This window comes from Mauremys reevesii, linkage group 5 (genome assembly GCF_016161935.1).
Source record: "Mauremys reevesii isolate NIE-2019 linkage group 5, ASM1616193v1, whole genome shotgun sequence".
Classification (NCBI taxonomy): Eukaryota; Metazoa; Chordata; order Testudines; family Geoemydidae; genus Mauremys; species Mauremys reevesii.
In genome coordinates, this window is record NC_052627.1 from 91,232,968 (window position 1) to 91,258,289 (window position 25,322).

At 43.3% G+C, this 25,322-nt stretch overlaps 1 protein-coding gene across 8 annotated transcripts in view; it reads left to right on the top strand.

Annotated features, from left to right (window-relative positions):
- The window catches only part of CORIN (corin, serine peptidase), a 289,837-nt gene that overhangs the window by 85,129 nt on the left and 179,386 nt on the right, over positions 1-25,322 (top strand). For all 8 annotated transcript variants that reach the window (XM_039541668.1, XM_039541670.1, XM_039541669.1 and 5 more), the window contains exon 4: positions 16,023-16,233. In XM_039541668.1, the coding sequence (XP_039397602.1) occupies positions 16,023-16,233 (211 nt within the window). The remainder of the gene's footprint in view (positions 1-16,022; positions 16,234-25,322) is intronic.

The following is a 25,322-nucleotide window of genomic DNA, read 5'->3' on the forward strand; positions in this document are numbered from 1 at the left end:
GAAAAGGTGAGAGGGAATAACAGAAAGCAGCAGGAGCTGCAGGGAGAGAGAGGAGGAGGAGCCTCTGATGTACCTCTCTAGCACCCCCAGGAGCCTGGCCTGATTAACACCAGCTTCTCAGGGAGCTTCCTGTTTCCTGCTGCTTCCCTGAACCCAATTGAGGAGAACAGGCAGTCAACTGAAGTAGTAGGAGCTAGTAGGAGCATTTTCTAGAATTTATTGAAATTTCTGACACCACAGGAGTTGGTATGACAAATGTGCTTTTTAAAAAGCTGGAAGATATGTGACTTGCGATAGCTGACATGAGAGGTCAGGGCTACGATAATGGTGCCAACATGAGAGGAAAGAACAGAGGGTTGCAGACATGGATCCGAGAGTTAAACCCTCGAGCTTTTTTTGTCCCATGCAGTTCTCATTCATTGAATTTAGTGGTCAGTGATGCAGCATCAGCTTCTAGTGAGGCTGCTGAATTTTTTAATGTAATTCAAAGCATCTATGTATTTTTCTCTGCATCAACTCATCAATGGCAAATTTTGAAGCAACATCTAGGAACCTTCTCTCTGACACAGAAACCACTGAGTGCCACATGATGGGAAAGTCGAGTGGAGGCGATAAAGCCTATCAAACACCAAATTGGGAAGATAGATGATGCCATAGTTGCCATTATGGAGGATAATGCTATGACAGGAACTGTTCATGGGAGAACAGTGGCAGAAGGAAATGGAATAACCAGAAACATACATAACTTCAAATTTCTGTGTGGCTTAGTGTTGTGGCATGACATACTGTTTGAAATAAATGTTGTAAGCAAGAGACTCCCAGGTGTTGACCTTGATATATCTGGAGCAATGGAACAACTGGACAAAGCAAAGTCATACCAACAGTCTTACCAGTCAGGTGAGGGATTTCAAAATGTTCTGAAGAGTGCACAGAAGTTGGCAGAGGAACTTCACACTGAAGCTATTTTCCCACCCATTCAAGAATACAAGAGTCACCGAAGAAGAAGAAATGTTGATTACAAGGCACGGGATAATCCCATAAGAGACCTCAAAAAACAATTCACCGTTAAATTATTTAACCAGGTGCTAGATTGTGCAATACAGTCAGCTGAAGAAAGTTTCATGCAGCTCAAGGAACACAGCAGTATATTTGGGATGTTGTATGATATTCCAAAACTCCTCACTCTACCTGAAGAAGACCTACACCAGCAATGCAGGGCACTAGAGACAGTGTTGATACATGATGACATGCACAATATTGATCCGACAGTGCTTTAGCATGCTTTGTGTCACGATGCAGCACTAGGAAAGAGCTCTCATAGCACTCTAAAAAACTCTCCTCCACAAGGGGTCTAGTTTCCAGTGCTGGGGCACTGTTTACACTGGCACTTTACAATACTGAAACTTGCAGCACTCAGGGGGGTGTTTTTTCACACCCCTGAGCGAGGAAGTTGCAGTGCTGTAAACTGCCAGTGTAGACAAACTCTTTGTCAGTAGCAGTAGCATATGTGGAGAGACTTAATTCTGTTTGACCACCCACTAGATCAAGTAACCAACTGCGGCATGCCAAGTGAAATAATGAATCATAATGGTTGTGGGAAAGTCACAGGTACTTGAAAACCTGAACCAGTAAAAATGTGAAAATTCCAAATGGTTTGGAAATTGAAAAATATGATTCCTTGCCCACTCCAACCTGACTGCCTTAAATTCTACCAAACTAGGTATGATATAAACAGACTTTGCTATGGACACTGATTATCCAAAGTCAAATTCTTTCCAACCATTTGGACCTTTTTGGTGATATCACTGTTGTGCATTGACTACCATCTGTGCAGCTGGAATATTTTATTACCAAAAGAAAAAGTAAAATCTCTTTGCCCCTTATATTTAATGGCAAGTGCTCTTCCTGGTGGCGATTTAAAGGAAAGCTGCTGTTTCCCCTCAGAGCCTGGTCTCAGAGAACTGTGCAGTTTTCCAGAGGTAGCCAGACTTCTTTGAACTGTACATTGCTTTAAATAACTGATTTAGAAGCTGGTTTAAGGAGCTGCCTTCCTCAGATGATCTCAGCATCCTTGACTATAGTTTAGCACCAGTCCATGCCCATCACCTAATTTTAATTCATTCGGTGCTGTTTAACCCCAAATCATTTTTTGCAATAGAAACTGAGTTGAAAGTGGCTGTTGGGCCTTACACCACTGCTGATGCGTGTAACTGGGCTCACTGAGGAAAGGATCTGATGACTACAGGAACTTAAGTATATACAAAAAGATAATATAAGAATGAACATATTCAAAATAATAGAGGAGTTTATAAGCTTTTCTCTAATATTTTCATTAGTTCTCTACTAGAAACTATTTTTCTTAGTGGAAGGATAGACTCAATAAATCCTTCTCTAAAATTAGGTTAAAATATTTTTTTAAAGAAATGTAAAATTAAGGAGCCAGATTCTAATAGCAATTAGCCAGGCCAGGCTAAGATTAATAGACTATTGGGGCACTTCTCAGGTGGTCCAAAATACTTTTACACATGTTCAGTAAAAAACTGTCTGGTATGGTGGCGCTGACCACCAAGCTAGATGCTTGACTAATTACATCATATCCTGGAGTTGGCTCATCACTGTTTAGCACCTCATGGGGCAGGGTGGCTCCACAATTCCATTAGGGTGGGGCTGTTACTTAACGGTACAGTTGAACCTTCGCAGCACAGAGACATCTTTATTTGTTTTGTAAAGTCTTACGTATCTCTGTGGAACTATATGAGGCACAATTTTTTAACAGGGAGGAAAATTAACCATTGGAACAACTTACCAAGAATTGTGGCGGAGTCTTCATCACAGGAAATTTTAAAATCAAGATTGGATGTTTTTCTATAAAATATGCTCTAGTTCAACCACAGGTATTGGACTTGAACCAGGAATTCATTCATGGAAGTCCAATGGCCCGTGTTATGCAGGAGGCCAGGGTAGACAATCACAATGGTGCCTTCTGGCCTTAAAATCTATGAATCTCATGAAAAACACAGTCCTAGTTTGGAAAATGTATGAATCTAAGAACGAATAGTCACTTATCTACTTTAGGGTTTTATACTGTTACCCATCACCATAATATCTGAGCACCGTTCGTGTACATTTAATAGCAAGAGTGAAGTCCCTAGTGGACTTAATAAAGTCTCTGTTTTTCCCTGCTTGGGCTAGGGCTTTTTCTTTTGAGGGGGAGGGATGGAGGAGATGGAAGGAATTTCAGAATAAAAGTGGTGTTTGAATTGTCAGTGTCACTGCTGGTGGAAAGACTATCTCAAAGAGGAAGTCTTGCAATGTTCTCTAAAGATGGTCACACTCTGAATTTGCCTGATATCCTCTGGAAGATTGTTCCACATCTGGATCCTCTTGACAGAGAATACTTTGTCCCCAGGTCTCATATGCTTTGTTCTGGGCTTTTCATTTCATTCTATGTTTTTAATCTCTCCTCATATGGAAACTGTTCCATACCCCTAATCACTTTTGTTGCCCTTCTGTGTACCTTTTCCAATTCTAATATATCATTTTTTGAGATGGGGCAGCCAGAACTGCATTCCCCATATTCAAGTGCATATTCAAGTGTGGGCATACCATGGATTTATATAGTGGCATTATTATATCTTCTGTCTTATTATTTGTCCCTTTCCTAATCGTTCCTAACATTAGCTTTTTTTTGACTGCCACTGCACATTGAGCAGATGTTTTCAGAGAACTATTCACAATGACTCCAAGATCTCTTTTTTGATTGGTAACAGCTAATTTAGACCCCGATCATTTTGTATGTATAATTGGTTTTATGTTTTCTGGTGTACATTATTTAGCATTTATCAACATTGTCAGAGAAAAACAGAGTTCTCACTCTCAGGTTGGGTGCAGCAAGTCAGATACTTTATTATCTCTAGCAATTGCATGGAGGGAGAGAGCTAAACAGGTCTCTCTCCAGGTAAACAATTACAGCAAGCATTTATACCTTTTGTTACATACAATAATGAGCAACAGCTGCATTTTGTTTATACATAGGTCATCCTGGTATCTTATTTTTCTCACTTCTATTTAGACTATAGTCTACATTCCATACTTATCTAACACAAGGTCGCAACACTTCTCACACAGTTCTTTCCCACTCGCCTCACACAATCCTCGCATCTACAAATCTTGTATTATTAGGGTTACAGCTAGCCTGACTCTTGCTCACAGAGGGGACTGTTTGCATTGAAATCCCATTCAAATCCCTGTCAGTTCTTGCTCTACTTCCACACACACCCCTTTTGTGCTTCTAGCACAACAAGCATTCTTAAATCTCTATTTGCATCAAGCCTTGGATTTCAGATTCTACATCAAATGCTTCAACCTTAGGGGTCTTGATTGGATGCAATGACAATGCATGATTAGCATGGACATGAAAGGTATTACTATTATCACATCCTTTACAACAACAATAACATAATCCTAAACCAAATAACAACAAGAAAAGCAGTAATATTCCCACAGTAATAACATGATGGGGTTGTTGTACAGTTTTAGTCACAAAGCACAATACATCATACTTAGTACATAAAATAGACACTCTATAAGCTGTATGAAAGGCATACTTTTCAACTTGATATATATTTTGAAGCATATAAATTTGCCCTTGTAATTCAGAGATTCTTTGAACCTCTGTTAACAGTGAAAGCAAATTTTGAAACCGATCAAATACTAAACTAGTCCAATTAAAGGGTATCTAAAACCTAAGGGCTACTTCTATAATTCTATCCACAGGCCAGTAAATAATATGATTGCCTGCAACAGTAGTGAGATTAAAATATATATCTCGCAAAGTGGTGGCCTCAACACACACAGCTATCATTAGCTTGAAAAAGTAGGTGTCCTGTCACAGTAGTTCCTTGTCCCATACCTTCCCACCAAACTTTGTCAAACACTGTGACAACTTCCACTTGCTTCAATTTCCTTACACACTAAAGCTGCGGGAGTTCCACGGGCCAAAATGTCCACTGATTCCCTATTCCAATCCAAATATCAGGTGTTATTCCAGGATCACTAACAACAAATCGGCTAGGCATTACCAGGTGGTCTAATCTCCCAGATATCACGGTGAATAATCCAGTCCCACATGCATCCTCCCCATGGGCACGGCAGGATTCGGTATGTGGAAGACCACACCCCTCCTACTGGCCCATATGCTTGGAAGGAGCACTGTGAGTACTTGCACATCCATCCTGAAAATCTTCAAGTATGTCTCCATGGCCACAAATCAGATGGCATTCCTGAGGTATCTGTAAGGGCAGTGGGCCACGCCTCATGCTCAAGATCACTCCGAATGGCCATTAGCTGGTCATTCAGGAAATCCTGAATCTCTGAACATGCCAAATCCCACTGTAATGCCTTCCCAGCCTTAGTGATATTCAATACTATCTCTGTCAGCAACTTCTGGGTCATTGAATTAAGGGCAGAATTACATGTAATTCATCAACTCCAGCCTGTACTTGGGTTAGTTGTGCTCCAGAAATAAAGCCTGTGGCTTTTTCTAGTTGCCCTAATTTCTCATCATGTTGTTGGCCCTTAAGAATATTCCAAATTGCTGCTGCACTATTTGCACCATCCCATAAGTGTCCAGCTAAGCCTCTTTTCTTCCTAGAGGAGACTTACATCTGTTCCCTTTGCTGTGCTAGCCATTAGCATTTCTCTTGGAGCAATTTGGATACATGGAAGTGATTTGAAAACTGGATAGGGGAAGGATAAATTTTACAGTCCCTAATGGGGCATTAATTATTGTTATTCGATGTTCTAGTACATCTTTCTCTGGGATAGTATTATAACACATCTATTATTTTAAATATTCTCAGGTACTTTAGAAAGTTATTAACATGAATAGCATAGGAAGGGGTATATTGTAATATGGAACAGGTTAAATTATTAGTTACTGGGATCATTTCAGTACAGGTAAAATTTCCAGTGGCAGAACACACTCTCTGAATATGAATCTGATTATTTACTAATTGGGTAACCAAAACAATAAGGACCCCTTCCCCCTGATATACTACAGACTCCCTGGAATGGCCATTATATCAACCCCACTATAAAACCTTAATTTCAAATTTTTGAAGCTCATTTGTAGTGATGTCATATACTTTTATCTCCTCTGACCAGTCTTTTTCCACTCAATTGTTCGCTTATATGGGATATCCTGAAACTTAAAAAATATTTTTTCCAAACAATATTTAAATAAATCACTGAAGTGTGAAGGCCTTGGCCATTGGGTTTTGTCAGATATATGGCATTGTCTGTATTTGGATATATTACAGGGGTAATAGTATAATGAGGAGAGTGCAGGGGCAGTGGCAACAAGGTGCCTTTGGTACTTTCGTCATTTAAAATCCAGTTAGGGAAGGCAATACATGCTGTGAAGGTACTTATTCAAAATCACAGGGCGCAGCCTGTAGAATAAACCCCAAAATCCAATAAATACCACATTTCCAAGCATGGGTCCCACAAATTTTTCATGACAGTATATAATTCTTTGTTTCTTCACCAGGGTCAGTTTTTAATGTCTTTTGTAGTCAGGAATTCCTGGACTTTGGCAATTTCAGTGGAGCTAGTGTTCCTTCTTCTTTCTTGAAGCAATCGTAGCTCAGCATCATACAGGGGAGAGGTTACCAGCACATCACCCTGTAGTACTTTGGTTTCTGTAGCAATACTGAATGCAGGTTAGCTCTGTCAGTGGACAAGAGAGAGGTTACTAGCACTTCACCTTGTCCTTTTTCCCTGCTGTCCAGAAGGCACAGCAGAGCTAGAAGGAGAAATAGGCTGATCATCAGTCGGAGAGTCATTTCCAGGTGGAGGGGTCTTTTTGCAGTGAGAAGCGTGGGTCCAGGAGGGTAGTCCTTGGCACTTCATAGTGGTGTTGGTGGTCAGCCGGACTTGGTAAGGGCCTTTCCAGCATGGAGCCAAAGCAGTCTTTCATTGGTGGACCTTTACATAGATCCAGTCTCCTGCTTCCAAGGAGTGGACGGGCTGCTAGGGTCTTTGGGTAGCGCTTCTTTTACCTGTGGAAAAAGAAACCTAACACATTTAATGAATGCCTGGCAGTGTTTTGCAGATTTTACAGCTGCTTCGGCACATTCAAGCCCCCTCTTTTCTTGGTTGTCAGCCAAGTCTTAGCTGTGAGCAGTGTCCTTGAAAGGGGCCAGTGTCTTGTCTTTGGACTGAGGGTCCCCCCCCCCGCCCAGTTAACTCATTCTGTTCTTTTTCCTTCTCCTCTTCTTGGCTTCTTTTAACCTACAAAGGAAACTTCCACTCTTCACTCACACTTTTTCCCAACAATGAACACATACACATTGCCATTATACAGTACTTTTGTCTTATTATTTAACGTATGCCACATACACCCTTCCAGTAAAATAACTTTATTACAGAGCTTTGGAGCAACAAGCTAGGACAAGCATACCCACTTTTGAGGAGTCCACTCGGTACAGCCTCTGGTGTCCAATAGCTTTCCTCGTTCCCCTGCCCTCTGGCTAGAAATCTGGGGTAGCCAGAAGGATCCCATGTGCAATATGGGGAGTGGGTTAACCTTGCATGTCCTTGCTTCCAAAGACTGTTGGTGTGCAAATTTTTTCAACAATTTTTTTTCAATTGAAAAATCTGGCCAATGAAGTTTCTTTTTCTTACTTAAGCAAATGTATTAGACTTTAGTATATCACATTTTCTTGATATTATCCAAACACTTTGTATTCCAAGTTGAATAAAACAAGTATCTGCATTTTGATTTAACCCTTCTATTTGATTTTGAACTAGATTGTCCTATGAAAATATTAAACATAATAGTTCTGGCCACAAGACAAACACCACAAGACAGGACATAAAACACAGAACATAATTCCTATTGTGCCAGTAAATGTATGGTATGTTGATTGCTCTTCAGCTGGCATCAGTTTTCTTTGATTTTCTGAAAGACAAAAAGAACATAGGTCTACCCCTTCTGGGCAGTCAGTTATTGCTTAAAATATTTCCTTTATATACAAATACCCTTGTTGATTTCAGGCAAAACAGAGGAATTACCTCATATTTTCTTGGATTTGTTTCATAGGCAGCCTAGGTTTCAGTGGCTTCTACCTTATCAGTTAAATAATTTGCATTAATACAGATGCTTTCTGGCTTGCTTCTGGATCCAAAGCTATCCACAGCTTAAAGACTCTTACTTAAAAGGGACACAATTGTTTTTACCAAAATTTTGATTGCCTTTTACTTTTAACTCCTGCTTTCAAAACACACAGCGACTTGAAAAAGACAACACAACCTATTGTGGCTCCCTTTGGAGTTCTAATATGATTTTAATTAAGCAGCATGGTGGGTTTGCATTTCTTTTACCCCTGCTACAATATACACTGTACATGTTCCGGGGAAAATGCACATTCCCTCCACAATTCAATTTCCACAACACTAGCCACATCAATTTCTACACAAGGTGTAACTGTTTCTTTTGTGCTCACAAAATCTCCATGCACCCCCAGCAAAGTGACAGCTCAACCACACAGAGCCTTGTCCTTCTCTCTTTACCAGAGCTCTTATCTGCTATTTTGTTACCAAAAACAAATTTTAAATCTTTTCCCATTCTCCTGGCTTTGACTGCCCTGCTGCAGCCACAACTTTGGTCTTTATTTAAAAACATTTTAAATCTTGTAAAGCATTAAGTTACCATAAGGGTTAAATGCTAAATACCAAAATTGAACAACACTAATTTCCTGTGTCTGGCAAAAATATTTCTCTGTTTTTCAACTTTAAAACAATTCATCTCAAACCTATAAACAAAGATTGTACATACCAGGAGTGTTCTTTTAGCAAATTCGACTAACTTATTCGTAGTCAAATGATTTCACTTAAATAACCTCTTTGCCTGGATTATTTACAGACATTCCTTTGGAAAAAGGCCCATTTCTTCCTCAGAATGGCTGCAAAGAAACCAGGAATTTTCTTTAGCATTTTACAAAATTCAACTGCTCGATTTTCTCTAGCAACTACAGAGTTAACTTCTCACTCTTTTTCCTTAAATCACTTGCTTATTTCCCAAAATGACACCCAATCAACTCAGATTTTACCATTCCAATTATTGTTCCAGGGATTTTAATTTCCCATTCCTGTAATTACTTACTTCTTTTCTTTCACTATGCCCTCCAAATTTCCAACTTGTTTTCCAATCTCTCTATCTATTGCCTGCCTGCTTGAGCCCAATCCTGTTTTTCTCACTGAACCATCCCTCTCATGGGCACCAGCTTTGTTCCACTACCAATTTAGCAAGGAGGGTGGGCTTCTCAACTAGCCCCCACCCTTCCTGGTCTCTTCCCTTATACATTCTTACTCACAAGGCTACCCGAGTCTTCCCTCGTGAGGTTTGCCACCTGGCAAGGCGCATGGCCAATTGGAGTCTTAACTATTCAATTTATCTATGCTCTCAGTTGCTCAATTTTTCCTAGGTGTCAGGTACATGTCTCTTCCCTTATCCCCAACTCCTCTATTGCCCAGTCCTGCTACGACCGGGGGTAGATCCACTTGCAACCCTTCCCCATCAACCAGGGTGGAGAGAGGAATACTAAACCTCACTCGGGTTCCTAGACCTACTACAGCTGAGAAATTGCACCTTTAATCATGCAATTCTTAACATATAATACCAACAGTACCAAGCAAAGCAAACATAAAATAACAAGGGCAAAACAAATAGATGGTGTACATTCTGCAGGGCTCCCCCCTTACTCAATTTTCCACCAAAACTGTGACAGATATTTGTTACCAATCTGCTTAGGATCTCAGGTGATCAGTCTGAGACCGCAGGACCGTTCGGGGGTAAGATACAGGAACACACCATGTGACTGAATTTTAAAGCTTTATTAATAAACTAATAACACAGCGGTAAGTGCGGGAACTGCTTTCACGTCACTCAAAGGAAAAAAGACACGTTAATGCTCAAACCCAACCCACTTTCATACTCACAAACATGCTACCCGGGCTGGCCAGGCCCGGGGGTAGGAGAGACAGGGAGGTCTGGGGTCTTTTGGGGTATCTCTTTCAGAGACCTTTGCTCAGTATTCCAGTCCAGCCGGCTGACTGTGGCTTCTTCAATGTCCCGAAACCAAATCGGCTCCAGGGACATGAAGCTCAGCTCCTCCTTTAGCTGTTTTGTCTGTGTTTTCCATCTCTGTACCCTCTAAACTTTGTTGTTTTCTATGCTTGGCATGGTCTGTGTCAATTCTTGCCCTTGAACGCAAAGCAGCTTTCTCTTTATCTCTGGGCCAAGACGAATTTCAAATTAATCCGTTCCTTTCCTCAATAGACAAAATGCTCCCGCTGTGTGTCAGAGGCTTTTTGGTAATTAAAAAGCTCCTTTGAGATGTATGATCTTATCTAGATTGAAGGTACCTTCTAGTAGGAATTGTTTAGATGGATTATCACACGTGTAAAAAATTCTAATTTTCTAAATACCTGCAGTTTCTAGGACCATAATGTACGTGCATGTAATATGCTGGGGTACCCGTAGGTGGTGATGGGGAATGCTTAGAATGTCCTCCACCCATTTTCCAATCACACACACAGGGAGGCGCCCTGTCCGCTAGCGGCTCATAAACTAAGGGTATCACACCACCGTCCGCTCAGGTCACTCACACAGGAAAGATTAACGAGGATGTCCACGACCCTCCTACACCTCCCTTCAGCAAAGAGCGTCGGCTAGTCTCAGAGAGATAGCGCCGCTTATTTTAATTGCTTCCAATGAGATGGTCAGATCAGTCAGTGGCTCACGCGGAGAGGAAAGGGGGAGGGAAGATGGGTTCACACAATCCTAGACCCAGGCAGGCCTCTCGCTGGACGATGCCAGGCAGAGAGAGCCACCTTAGTCAGGACTTTTTTACCGATCCACTAGGTGGAGTCACCGGGCTTGTGTTAAAGTATCTCCGGTCATGAGCTACGGCTTCGCAGAGTACTCTGCGCATCTTCTGGTGGCTCTCATTCACACTAGTATACCCACACACACCAAGGCCTCTATTCCTTTATACCACGATGCATCTTTACCTTATGTCCGGACTCAATACAACTTTCCCTTTGTGAGGCGGTAACAACTACTCAGCACCGGTGCATTAACCTAATGCATTTCCCTTATAAAGGTAATAATTGGAGATATGCCAATCTCCTAGAACTGGAAGGTGTGGAAGCCAATTAATAATTAACAAGGATTTGAAGGGATCTTAAATGTATGTTAGTTAAGTTAGCATGAGTTGGCTAGCTGTGACCCTAATGATGTGAGATTTGTAGAAGCAAGATAATGTAAGACAGAGTGAACTGTGTGAAAAGTCATTACGACCTTGCAATATGCAGTCTTGTTTTTTCTAGTAGTGAGACAAATAAGATAGCAAAGAAGCTTATGTATAAACAAATGCAAATGTTTTCTTTTTACTGTCTCCAGGATTGCTAGCTATTGTCTGTAACAAAGGTATAAATGCTTGCTGTGATTGTTTACTAATTGAGAGAGACCTGTCCGGGGCAAGGGGCAACCCTGTTTCCTAGGACACTCTCTCCCTCTATTGTAATTACTAGAGAAAGAATAAAACTGTGAAAACCCAAACAGAAAGCGAGAACTGAGTTTTTCTTCGACAAAGGGAACCTCAAAAAGGTCATTGAGTCCAGCCCCCTGCCTTCACTAGCAGGACCAATTTTTGCCCCAGATCCCTAAGTGGCCTCCTCAAGGATTGAACTCACAACCCTGGGTTTAGCAAGCTAATGCTCAAACCACTGAGCTATCCCTCCCCCAACCTGATAGCAAAAACTAGCCAGGCCGGATTAGAATCTGCCAGCTTCCCCCTTGCTAGGCAGCTACGCTAACCACTGCACCACCCAGTCAACCACTAGGTTATGCATTAACCTTATGGGGGAGGCCAAACTATAGTCCTCAGTACCACATACAACTACCTTATTGAGGGTGGGAAACTAAGACCTCAGTACCACTTCAAAATAACCTTATTGGGGGTGGCAAATAATTCCCCAGTACCGCTCTGCATCTGAACTTGTTGCACAATCAATAAGTTCGGATGGCGTAAGCCCAACAGGGACAAACGGCCCCACTGATAGTCCTCCTCTGACACCCCAACAGAGATTTCAAAAGGTTTCATACCTCTATTGTGATGCCATGGGGTTCGAAGGGGAATGATCCGCAGCAGTTGCTGCTGATGAGCCCCCAAATTGTCAGAGAAAAACAGAGTTCTCACTCTTAGGTTGGGTGCAGCAAGTTAGATACTTTGTTATCTCTAGCAATTGCGTGGAGGGAGAGAGTTAAACAGGTCTCTCTCCAGGTAAACAATTACAGCAAGCATTTATACCTTTTGTTACATACAATAATGAGCAACAGCTGCATTTTGTTTATACATAGGTCATCCTGGTATCTTATTTTTCTCACTTCTATTTAGACTATAGTCTACATTCCATACTTATCTAACACAAGGTCACAACACTTCTCACACAGTTCTTTCCCACTCGCCTCACACAATCCTTGCTTCTACAAATCTTGTGTTATTAGAGTTACAGCTAGCCTGACTCTTGCTCACACAGGGGACTGTTTGCACTGAAATCCCCTTCAAATCCCTGGCAGTTCTTGCTCTATTTCCACAACACTGAATTTCATTTGCCGTTTTGTTGCCCAGTCACCCAGTTTTGTGAGATCCCTTTGTAACTCTTCATAGTCAGCTTTGAACTTAACTATCTTGAGTAATTGTATATCCTCAGAAAACTTTGCTACCTTACAGTCCACCCCTTTTTCCAGATCATTTATGAATATGTTGAACAGCACTGGTCCCAGTACCCAAGTTCCCTGTAAGCTGTGCTGCAAGGGCTGTGCAGGCGGGGAGAAGAGCTCCTCCCACAGCATGGCCCAACACAGGCCAGCCAGAGCTGCCAGGGAGAGGAGTCCCTCCCCCAGCCTGGCCCAACCCAGCACCGCTGGAATTGCTGTGGCCTGGTAGAGGTGCTTCTTCCCTGGCCTGGCCCGGCCCAGCCCAGCCCCGCCGGAGCTTCTGCGGCTGGGGAGAGGCACCTTTCACCTGGCCCCAGGCTGCTGCAGTGAGAGAGGGCTGGGGGCAGTCCTCTCTCCCCACTGCATCCCTGGGGCAACCTGCACCCCAAACCCTTAATCCCCATCCCCACCCCATAGCCCGCACCCCAACCCTCTGCTCCAACCCTGAGCCCCACTCATCCCCAGACCCACCCCAGAGCCCATATCCCCAGCCAGAACCCTCATCCCCCCACACCCCAACCCTGTGCCCTAGCCTGGAGCTCCCTCCCATACCTCAATACCTTCATCCCCAGCCCCACCCCAGAGCCCTCCCCCCAGCTAGAGCCCTCACACCTCCTGCTCCCCAACCCTCTGCTCCAGCTCTGAGTCCCCTCCCACACTCCAAACCCCTCGCCCCACCACCACACATCACCTCCAAAGCTGATGCTGCAAAACGTCTGTTAGTCTATAAGGTGCCACAGGATTCTTTGCTGCTTTTACACCTCTATATTGGTGCACATAACAAAATTCATTCTGCACATGGACGTAAACAATTGGAAGGAACACTGCTCAGTACAGATTCTTAGAGGACCTAGCTATTTATTTCTGTACACTGTGAAAACTGACCATTTATTCCAACCCGTTTGTTTCCTATCTTTTAACCAGCTACTTTTAACCAGTCATCCATAAAATGACTTTCCCTTTTATCCTATGACTGCCTGCTTTGCTTAAGAGCCTTTGGTAAGAGACCATGTCAAAGGCTTTCTGAAAGTCCAAGAACGTTGTATGCACTGGATCACCCTTGTCCACATGTTTGTTGAACCCTTCAAAGAATTCTAATAGATTAGTGAGGCATGATTTCCCTTTACAAAAGCCATGATGACTCTTCTTCACATATTATGTTCATCTGTGTGTCTGATAATTCTCTTCTTTATTATAGTTTCAACCACTTTGCATGGTACTGAAGTTAGGATTATCAGCCTATAATTGCTAGGATAGCCTCTGGAGCCTTTTTAAAAAGTCAGTGTTACATTAGCTATCTGCCAGTCATCTGGTACAGAGGCTGATTTAACAATAGGTTACTGCAGTTAGTAGCTCTGCAATTTCATACCTGACTTCCAAAACCTCCTCTATTGACACCTCAGTCTGGGACAGTTCCTCAGATTTGTCACCTAAAAATAATGGCTTAAGTATGGGAATCTCCATCATATCTTCTGCAGTGAAGACTGGTGCAAAGAATTCATTTAGCCTCTCCACAACAACCTTGAGTACTTCTTTAGCACCTCCATTCCCCAGTGGTTCCACTGGTTGACAGGTTTCCAGCTTCTGATGTGTTTAAAATTTGTTTTGCTGTTAGTTTTTGTGACTTTTGATAGTTGCTCTTCAAATTTCATTTTTTAGGCATGGTGGCATTTTTTTTTGGTCCTCTTAATTTTTTTTTTAAACTTGCAGGATACATTTAGTTTGAGCCTCTGTTATGATGTTTTAAAAAAATTTCCATACATTTGCAAGCATTTCACTTTTGTGCCCAAAATAGGCACCAAAATAAGTGGCCAGAGCTAAATATATTGAATATAGAGATGTTTTGAAAATCTGTCCATAGGTGTCTCAATGGGAGCAAATAGGTGCTGATCACCTTTGAAAATCTGGCCTTTATTTATGTGCTCTTCTGAAAAATTGCCTTTGTTTGTGGGCACTGAGCACTTGAAAATCTGACCCTAAATTCTTCTGAAAAAGTTGGCTCTGTGCAAATAGACTTGGCACTCTATATACCAAAAGGTGCTCAGCATGGGACTAGCAGGGAATAGAAGATCAAGAGTGGTGTGCACTCCTGTGCAGTGGTATGGGAAGGCTTATGTAATGCTCACCTGTACTATGCCTCCCTCAAGTCAGTGTTTTACTCTTACTTTCATTAGCAGTATACAGAGGAGAGGAAATCTTAAAAATCCTTGGGCAAAATTGTGCCATTGACCTCAGTGCGGCCAAGATTTTACCCCTTGATTTTTGCTGAGTCTTCTGGGGCCTCTGAGTTCCTTCAATATATTGCAGAAAAATCAGGGATGGGAGAACCAATTTGGATAAAATAAAAAAGAGGAGGAGGGAAGCTTGTGGTAGGTCCAAGGTTTTGTTGGATCCAGAACCCAATTTACCTTAATTGATCTCTTCTGCTTCCTTCCCTCTTTCAGACAGAGCCATTTATGTAAAAATACCACAAGAGGGTATTCTCATGGTCTGTGTATCCTAACTTTAATGTAAAACTCATGAGGGAGCTTGTTATGTATAGTTTCCAATCCAGTTTGGAAGATCCAAGAGGTTCAGATAAATGTGAAAGCCAAACTTTTGGCTGAGTATCCAAACTAAACCCCAAACTTTTCCAGATTTTATAACAGATTTAAAAGTAGCTATACTTGAAGAAAAAAACTTCAAAACCAGACTTCAAAGAGAAACTGCAAAACTAAAATTCATTTGCAAATTTAACACCATTAATTTGGGCTTCAATAGGGACCGGGGGTGACTGGCTCACTTTTCCTCTCCTGGCATTGAAACCTCCTCATCAATTATTGGGAGTGGACTACATTCACCCTGACTGAACTGGCCCTGTCAACACTAGTTCTCCACCTGTTAGGTAACTCCCTGCTCTTCATGTGTCAGTATAATAATGCCTGCATCTGTAATTTTTACTCCATGCATCTGAAGAAGTGGGGTTTTTACCCACGAAAGCTTATGCCCAAATAAATCTGTTAGTCTTTAAGGTGCCACCTGACTCGTTGTTTTTGTGGATACAGACTAACATGGCTACCCCCTGATACTTGAAACTTTTCCAGTTTCTCCAAGCACTAGTAAAATGCTCCTCTTTCATGGTGTGAAGTGATAGTGTTTAATGATAACTATTCAATTCAGCAGATACTTACTATCACCATATAATGTTTTAATTGATTCATACGACATGCTAAATTTAACTGTTTTGATTTCACAGGTGCCTGCATAAATATCACGTACAGCCAGTGCCAAATGCTGCCATATAACCACACCACTCTAACATCAGTTCTTTCCATTGTCAAAAGCATTGAAATGGAAAAGTTCCTCAAGTTCTTCAGTTATCTCAACCGCCTCAGCTGCTATCAACACATCATGCTGTTCGGCTGTAGCCTTGCTCTTCCTGAGTGCATCAGTGATGGTGATGACAGGTATTTGGGAACTAAAATCAGTCAGTGATTAGAGCCAATTGTAGCATAATACTGCATATCTAATCAGAACAAAACAGTCCTGAGCTAAACCTATGGCCTTATCATTGCAAAAATCCTGCCAGTCAAAGCTATTCCCCCAGCGTTTGTGCCTAACTAAACTGTCTTCAAGCTCTTCTGTCAGAACAAGCTTAGTATTTTTGCTGGGAAGAAATTAATTAGTGTCACTATAGCAGTTGGATAATTTATGCCACAAGTTAGAACAGAACTGTAATGCAGTCAGGGGTTGCTTTCTTAGCACAATGAATGAAAAAGATATAGTAAGGGAAGCCTATCTAGTGGCTAGCCCAAATTGAGTGATATATGAATATATTTTAAAAACATACATATTACACATATGTAATATGTAATTAAATGCATAAAATGTTATGAATAATCAAATTAAAATTTAATAAACAAGTCAAGGTAAACAAAATGTGTGGTTTCTAACACAACAGTAACTCAGCCATGTAGTACTTATTTAAGAAAAATAAGGTAAATATATTTTTGTCTTGTGTATTTTATAGTGTACATTTAGCAACATGTATGGAAAGGGGCAGAGTTAATACTGTTTTAGGAACTTCAGCAATAGCATGTCCTGATTTTTACAATTAATTATGCAACTTTCATATCCTATTCATGTAATTTTGCACTGATTTTTTTGAAGGAAAATCATGAGATCATTCATGTTTAATGTTGAAAATTAAAAGTGACATAAAGGGGGAAATAGGTTGGTGCCTTTTTTGTTTTTGATAAATACAGAACATCTGCAATATTGTTTTTTGTTTTCCTTATACACTAAAAACAAACAAACCAAAACCACAAACCACTTTCTTACTCCTAGTTTTTTACATTTGAAATTCAGGTCTTTGTGCCAAGAGTCTGAAAGCCCAACAGTTGGGAAGGGATAGGATGTTTTGATAGAGGGTTTAAAATTCTTTGGTTTGTGTTAACACCTCTTTAACTTAATTGCCTAACGAATGCTTGAGTGAAAGGATGTCTCAGTTAAAGATCCAGCATTCCTGTTCCTCCAGTTAAGAAGTGAGAGTTCACAGTATACACCTCTGACATTCTGTCTCCAGCAAAAAGTCTTCCAGCAATACCAGGGAAGTCTATGTTTAACTTTCCTGATAAGGTTTAACAAGTAGAAAAAAGATCTTCTTTATAATGTTATAAAGAAGTGAAAAAGGGCACAAACCCAACTTAAACAACATCTTTGCAAAAGCAGCAAAGAGTCCTGTGGCACCTTATAGACTAGCAGACGTATTGGAGCATGAGCTTTCGTGGGTGAATACCCACTTCGTCGGATGCATTTAGTGGAAATTTCCAGAGGCAGGTATATATATGCAAGCAAGAATCAGGCTAGAGATAATGAGGTTAGGTCAATCAGGGAGGATGAGGCCTTCTTCTAGCAGTTGAGATGTGAACACCAAGGGAGGAGAAACTGCTTTTGTAGTTGGCTAGCCATTCACAGTCTTTGTTTAATCCTGAGCTGATGGTGTCAAATTTGCAGATGAACTGAAGCTCAGCAGTTTCTCTTTGAAGTTTGGTCCTGAAGTTTTTTTGCTGCAAGATGGCTACCTTTAAATCTGCTATTGTGTGTCCAGGGAGATTGAAATGTTCTCCTACAGGTTTTTTTATATTGCCATTCCTAATATCTGATTTGTGTCCATTTATCCTTTTACGGAGGGACTGTCCAGTTTGGCTGATGTACATAGCAGAGGGGCATTGCTGGCATATGATGGCATATATTACATTGGTGGACGTGCAGGTGAATGAACTGGTGATGTTGTGGCTGATCTGGTTAGGTCCTGTGATGGTGTCGCTGGTGTAGATATGAGAGCAGAGTTGGCATGGGGATTTGTTGCATGGATTGGTTCCTGAGTTAGAGTTACTATGGTGCGGTGTGTAGTTACTGGTGAGAATATGCTTTTAGGTTGGTGGGTTATCTGTGGGCGAGGACTGGCCTGCCACCCAAGGCCTATGAAAGTGAGGGATCATTGTCCAGGATAGGTTGTAGATCACTGATGATGCATTGGAGAGGTTTTAGCTGCGGACTGTATGTGATGGCCAGTGTTGGTTTCTTTCTTGGGCTTGTCTTGCAGTAGGAGGCTTCTGGGTACATGTCTGGCTCTGTTGATCTGTTTCTTTATTTCCTTGTGTGGGTATTGTAGTTTTGAGAATGCTTGGTGAAGATCTTGTAGGTGTTGGTCTCTGTCTGAGGGTTTGGAGCAGATGTGGTTGTACCTCAGTGCTTGCCTGTAGACAATGGATCGTGTGGTTTGTCCAGGATGGAAGCTGGAGGCATGACGGTAGGCATAGCGGTTGGTGGGTTTTCGGTATAGGGTGGTGTTAACGTGACCGTCACTTATTTGCACCGTGGTGTCTAGGAAGCGGACCTCCCATGTAGATTGGTCCAGGCTGAGGTTGATGGTGGGGTGGAAGCTGTTGAAATCATGGTGGAATTTTTCCAGAGTCTCCTTCCCCTGAGTCCAGATCAGGGGTAGGCAACCTATGGCATGTGTGCTGAAGGTGGCATGCAAGCTGATTTTCAGCGGCACTCACACTGCCCGGGTTGAGGCCACCGGTCTGGGGGGCTCTGCATTTTAATTTAATTTTAAATGAATCTTCTTAAACATTTTAAAAACCTTATTTAATTTACATACAACAATAGTTTAATTATATATTATAGACTTATAGAAAGAGACCTTCTAAAAATGTTAAAATATATTACTGGCACCTGAAACCTTAAATTAGAGTGAATAAATGAAGACTCGGCACACCACTTCTGAAAGGTTGCTGACCCCTGGTCCAGATGATGAAGATGTCATCAATGTAACGTAGGTAGAGAAGGGGCATGAGTGGACGAGAGCTGAGGAAGCATTGTTCCAGGTCAGCCATAAAAATGTTGGCATATTGTGGGGCCATGCAGGTGCCCATGGCGGTGCCACTGGTCTGGAGGTATATATTGTCATCAAATTTGAAATAGTTGTGTGTGAGGATAAAGACACAGAGCTCAGCAACCTGTTGTGCTGTGGCATCATCAGGGATACTGTTCCTGACAGCTTGTATTCCATCAGAGTGTGGGATGTTTGTGTAGAGAGCCTCTACATCCATGGTGGCTAGGGTGGTGTTTTCTGGAAGGTCACCAATGCACTGTAGTTTTCTCAGGAAATCAGTGGTGTCACGGAGATAGCTGGGAGTGCTGGTGGTGTAGGGTCTGAGTAGAGAGTCCACATATCCAGACAGTCCTTCAGTGAGAGTGCCAATGCCCGAGATGATGGGGCATCCAGGATTTCTGGGTTTGTGGATCTTGGGTAGTAGATAGAATAACCCCAGTCGGGGCTCTAAAGGTATGTTGATTTGTTCCGGTGTTAGTGTAGGGAGCATCCTGAGTAGATGGTGCAGTTTCTTAGTGTATTTCTCAGTGGGATCTGAGGGAAGTGGCCTGTAGAATTTGGTATTGGAGAGTTGTCTGGCAGCCTCCTTTTGGTAGTCAGACCTGTTCATGATGACAACAGCACCTCCTTTATCAGTCTCTTTGATTATAATGTCAGGGTGGTTTCTGAGCCTGTGGATGGCATTGCGTTCTGCACGACTTAGGTTATGAGGCAAGCGATGTTGTTTTTCCACAATTTCTGCCTGTGCACGTCGGCGGAAGCATTCCATGTATAGGTCCAGACTGTCATTTTGACCTTCAGGAGGAGTCCATGTAGAGTTCTTCTTGTGCTGTTGGTGGGGGGGGGGGGTATCTGTGTATCAGTTTGCTGTTCAGTGTTATCTTGAAAGTATTCTTTGAGTTGGAGACGGCAAAAGTAAGCTTCTAGATCGCTGCAGAACATCTTTGCAGGTCACCCTTAAATGTTCCATTTAGGATTTGAAGTTAACAACCCTTTCTGAGAGTAAATGGGATGGGAGAGGGGTGCAGAGTTCATAACTCAATGACATGGATGGGGTGGAGGGAGAATACATTCACACATTATTCTTTGACTGAAGACAGCTTTCTGTGAGACTCGGGGCTTGTCTACATGGGTGGTTTAGCCTGCACTGACTTAAGGGCATGTCTACCCTGGCAGAGTTACAGCACTGGGAGTTACAGCAATGCTGAGAGCATTTAAGGGAAACTGCTGTTGTGTGTTCACACTGTCAGCTGCCTGCGCAATAGCGTGTTCACATTTGCAGTGGTATTTGGAACTTTGCACTCTGGGCAACTATCCCACAGAGCACCTCTTTCTCTTCTGCCATTAAGAGTTGTGGGAAGGTGGAGAGGGTCACGAGGCATCCCGAGTCCTGTCCCAGTGCCCTGTGATGCATTGCTTTGCATCCCAGCAATCCCTGTGCTTCCGTCCGCATTTGGCACCATCTTTCAATGGTTTGTGTATTGCGTGCCCGGCCTCTTCAGGCTGCAGGAATGGATCCCGAACTGTTGACCAGTATGCTGCTCGCTCTGAACAACACGTTACAAATGGCAGTGGAATTATTCCTTAAACTACAAAGGCAAGAGGAGTGCGACATTGATCTCACCAGGTGTAATAGCTACAACATGAGATTGCTTGTGGCATTCATGGAGGTGCTGACCACAGGGGAATGCTGCTTTTGGGCTCAGGAATAGGGTGACCAGATGTCCTGATTTTATAGAGAGAGTCCCGATTTTTGGGTCTTTTTCTTATATAGGCTTCTATTACCCCCCACCCCGTCCCGATTTTTCGCACTTGCTGTCTGGTTATCCTACTCGGGAAACAAGCACTGAGTGGTGGGATCACATTGTGATGCATGTCTGGGATGATGAGCAGTGGCTGCAGAACTTTCGGATGAGGAAAACCACATTCATGGAACTGTGTGATGAGCTTGTCTCAGCCCTGCGACGCAAGGACCCGAGAATGAGAGCTGCCCTGCCGTTGGAGAAGCGTGTGTTGACTGCACTGTGGAAGCTGGATACTCCAGACTGCTACCAATTGCTTGCTAACCAGTTCGCAGTGGGAAAGTTGACCGTTGGACTCATGTTGACGGATGTGTGCAGGGCCATTAATCACATCCTGCTCGGAAGGACCGTGACTCTGGGCAATGTGCATGACATTGTGGCTGGCTTTGCACAAATGGGTTGCCCTAACTGTAGAGCGGTGATAGATGGCATGCATATTACAATTCTGGCACCAGATCTCCTAGCCACTGAGTACATTAATCTCCAGGGATATTTCTCAGTGGTTCTCCATGTGCTTGTGGATCACCATGAGCATTTCACAAACATTAACACAGGCTGGCCTGGAAAGGTACACGCATCTTTCGGAACACAGGCCTGTCCAGGAAGCTGCAAGCGGGGACTTTCTTCCCTGACCAGAAGATCACCATAGGGGAAGTCGAAATGCTCATTGTGATCCTGGGTGACCCCACCTACCCCTTAATGTCGTGACTTATGAAGCCATACACAGGGCAACTTGACAGCAGCAAGGAGCGGTTCAACAACAGGCTGAGCAAGTGCAGCATGACTATTGAGTGTGCTTTTGGCCGTTTAAAAGCCTACTGGTGCTGCCTCTATGGGAAGCTGGACCTGGCCGAAGACTATATTCCTATGCTTATGCTGCATGCTTTATGCTCCATAATATTTGTGAAGGGAAGGGTGAAAGATTCACTCAGGGCTGGACCGCAGAGGCTCAGTGCATGGAGGCTGAGTTTGAACAGCCAGAGACCAGGGCTATTAGAGGAGCGGAGCGCGGGGCCATAAGGATCAGAGATGCCTTGAGGCAGCAATTTGAAGCCAAAAGCCACTAATATTTGTTGCTATGCTTGGGACTGCAGTTCTTATAATGCTAGGAGGTGATTGATGCAGACAATGCAATATGTGGGTTTAACATAATTGTATGTTGCTTTGCATGGATCTTTTTTCTTTCAATAAATAGAATAAAGATTGCTTTCAAACCAACACAATTCTTTTATTAAAAAGCAACAACTGGAGGAGAGAGTCAAACCAAAAAAACCCATCAACAGTGAGGGGGATGGGGGAAGGGAAGCTCATAGGAGGAGGAGGGGTCCCGGGACGGCTGAAGATTTGTGTATGTCCAGGGATCATATCCAACCTTCTCCTTTGGAGTACAATGCAGCGGGTACTGTGCTTCAGCAGGGCCAAACTGCAGAGGGATGGGTGTTGAGTGCAGTGGGTAGTGGCAGTCCACAGTGTTGGACTGTGAGGGGGGAGGAGTGGAATGCCACGAGTATATACTGGAGCCAGAAGGTTGATAAGGATGTGTTGGCAGTGTCTGGGGGAGCATGGGAAAGAGTTTTGCGACAGTGGTAGCAGGGGAGGGCAGGCAGGCATGGAGCTGCTCAGTTTGAAGAGCTAGTAGAATTCTGCACGCCTCTCATTGGGGTGTTTTGTGTTTTTTACAGCATTTCAACTGTGCAGTTTCTATGCACTAAGTGGCTTGGCAGTGTGTACACCTCGGGAGTTATAGTGCAGAAAGTTGCTTTACTGTGCAGAAACTTGCCAGTGTAGACAGGGCCTAAGTTAGGCCTTGTCTACACTACAGAGTTTTGTCGACACAAGTTAGGCCAACATACAGACACTGCTGTAATTAAACCACAGTTGCATGTCCACACAGTGCTTCTTGTGATGGTGGAGCACATCCACAATAGCAGCTATTTCATCAACACAGAGAGCAGTGCACTGTGAATAGCTATCCCACTGTGCAACTTACTGCAGGGTGCTTTGGAAGGGTTTGCACTCAGTAATATGACCAAACTGACATTGCTGAACACTAACACAAGAAGCCCACAGAAGTGGAGGGGTGGGGAAGAGTGTGTGTGTGTGTGTGCGAGAGAGAGACAGAGTGTGTGTGGAGGGAGTGTGTATATGAGAGAGACAGGCAGTGTATATGTTGAGGATAGGGTGACCAGATGTCCCGATTTTATAGGGACAGTCCCGATATTTGGGGCTTTTGCTTATATAGGCACCTATTACCCTCTACCCCCTCCTGATTTTTCACACTTGGTATCCGGTCACCCTAGTTGGGGAAGTGTGTGTGTTGGGGGAGAGTGAGTGTGTCAGCATGCTGCCTCTTTAAGAGGCAGAATTGGTGCACAGACAGCTGGTGTTCCCCTGTCTCCCCACCCAGCTCAGCAGAGACCAGTACACTGGCAGGGGAAGAGGGCACCCTGACATCAGCCTCCTCCTCCCTCCCTGGCTCCGCATAGCATCACAGCACAAGTCTATTCCCTTGCCTCCCTCTGCCCCCAGCAGCAGTCTGCCCTGCCTGCCTGCCACTGCGGTCCTATTGCTGGGAGAACAGGATTCCTCATTAATGTTTTGATTCCGTGATTCCCTCTGAATTCTCCTGTAGCCTCCTTTCCCCACAGATCCAGGAGATCCACCCCCTTGCCTGTAGTCCAGGCAAGAATGCGTTTGCTGCCAGGAACCAGCGTGCTCAGCTGTTTGAGCTCTCAATGCTGAGCAGCTTCAAAGCTTCTTTGGTCTTTGAAAGGGTACAGGCACATGCCAGTGTAACCGGATGCAGAGCAGGGGAGTTCAAAACAGTGAGCAGAGCGGTCATGGTGAGCATTGTGGGATATCCCTGGAGGCCAGTTATTGCGAGGTAACGAATGCAGTGTCTACTCTGATGCTTTGTTGATCTAACTTTGCTGCAAAAAGCTCTATGCCTCTTGTCAAGGTGGAGTCTGGTGGCACCTTAAAGACTAACAGATTTATTTGGGCATAAGCTTTCGTGGGTAAAAAACCCACTTCTTCAGATAGCTTATGCCCAAATAAACCTGTTAGTCTTTAAGGTGCCACCGGACTCCTCATTGTTTTTGTGAATACAGACCAACATGGCTATCCCTCTGATAGGTGGGTTTATTTTGTCAGCAAAGCAGGAGAATTTTGCCAGCGGGAGGAGCATTGTGTATACACCTCCACTGTTTTGTCGACAAAGGCTGCCTTTTGCTGACAAAACGGTAGTGCAGAAAAGGCATTAGTCTGGTCTGAAAAAAATGCCTGAGTACACACAACACAATCCCTTTGAGTGCACTAAGTCTGTATTTATTGCGAACTCTGGAGTCCAATTTCAAAGTGCACTAAGTTTCATGCTAATTGAGCTAGTGCAGTCTAGTTCATTGTGCATGTAATGCTGCCATGCACTAATTTGGCAGTCCTCCAACTGCAACCTCATATTGCTTTGCGAATGTGTTACTGACCTGTTTACCTGTGCGTCCTCCACTGCTCTGGGGTCAAGTTGACCAGACGTCCCCTCCCCTTTTAAAATGCTGACAAAGAGACAGAATTGGACCATTTGCTCCTGGATTCCAATATATTGGAACTACAGCAGCCTTCACAAAGGTTGGAGTCGTGCTGAAACCCTAGATCTCCTTGCCATCTGGGAGACGCAGCAGTGCAGCAAGACAGCCACCGCAATAAAGATGTCTTTGTGGACATTGGTAGTCCGATGTCTGCGAGGGGTCGCAAGGGGGCAGGACACCATCCAGTGCTAGATAAAGGGCAAAGAGCTCAGGAGAACTTACACTAAAACCTGGGTTGCCAGGAAACAGTCTGGCCATGGAAATATAACCTGTCCATTTTTTGAGGTGCTGCCCAGGATATTAAATAATTACACCATTATAAACCCAAGGAGGTTGTGGACTCTGTGGACCATCCCCTGCAGATGAATAGCAAGAATTGCCAGAGGAGGAACATGAGCAGGGCAGTGAAGAGCTCTCCCTGGAAAGCCAGGATCTCTTCAGGACTCGGGACCCCAAGGGTGGCCAGGTAGGAATCCAGCCTGATTCCCAGTCAGAAACCCAGCCTGAGACTGAGGATGCAGATCCTGGCAAGGGAAAATCAGCATGTAAATTTCTGTCTTTACAATTTATTATTATACTATACTGCTGTGCTAACATCCGTTCTGCAGATGTGAGCTAGGAGCCTTTACAAATCTGCAGCAACTGCCTTCCTCCCTCAGCCTGTTCCGTCCTCATTCATTTGTTTGCCCCCCTCATTCATTTATTTGTACATGTTTTCAAAATGGTGGCTGGATTGGCCGGGCAGTCTGCTTCTGTCTCCTGCTGAA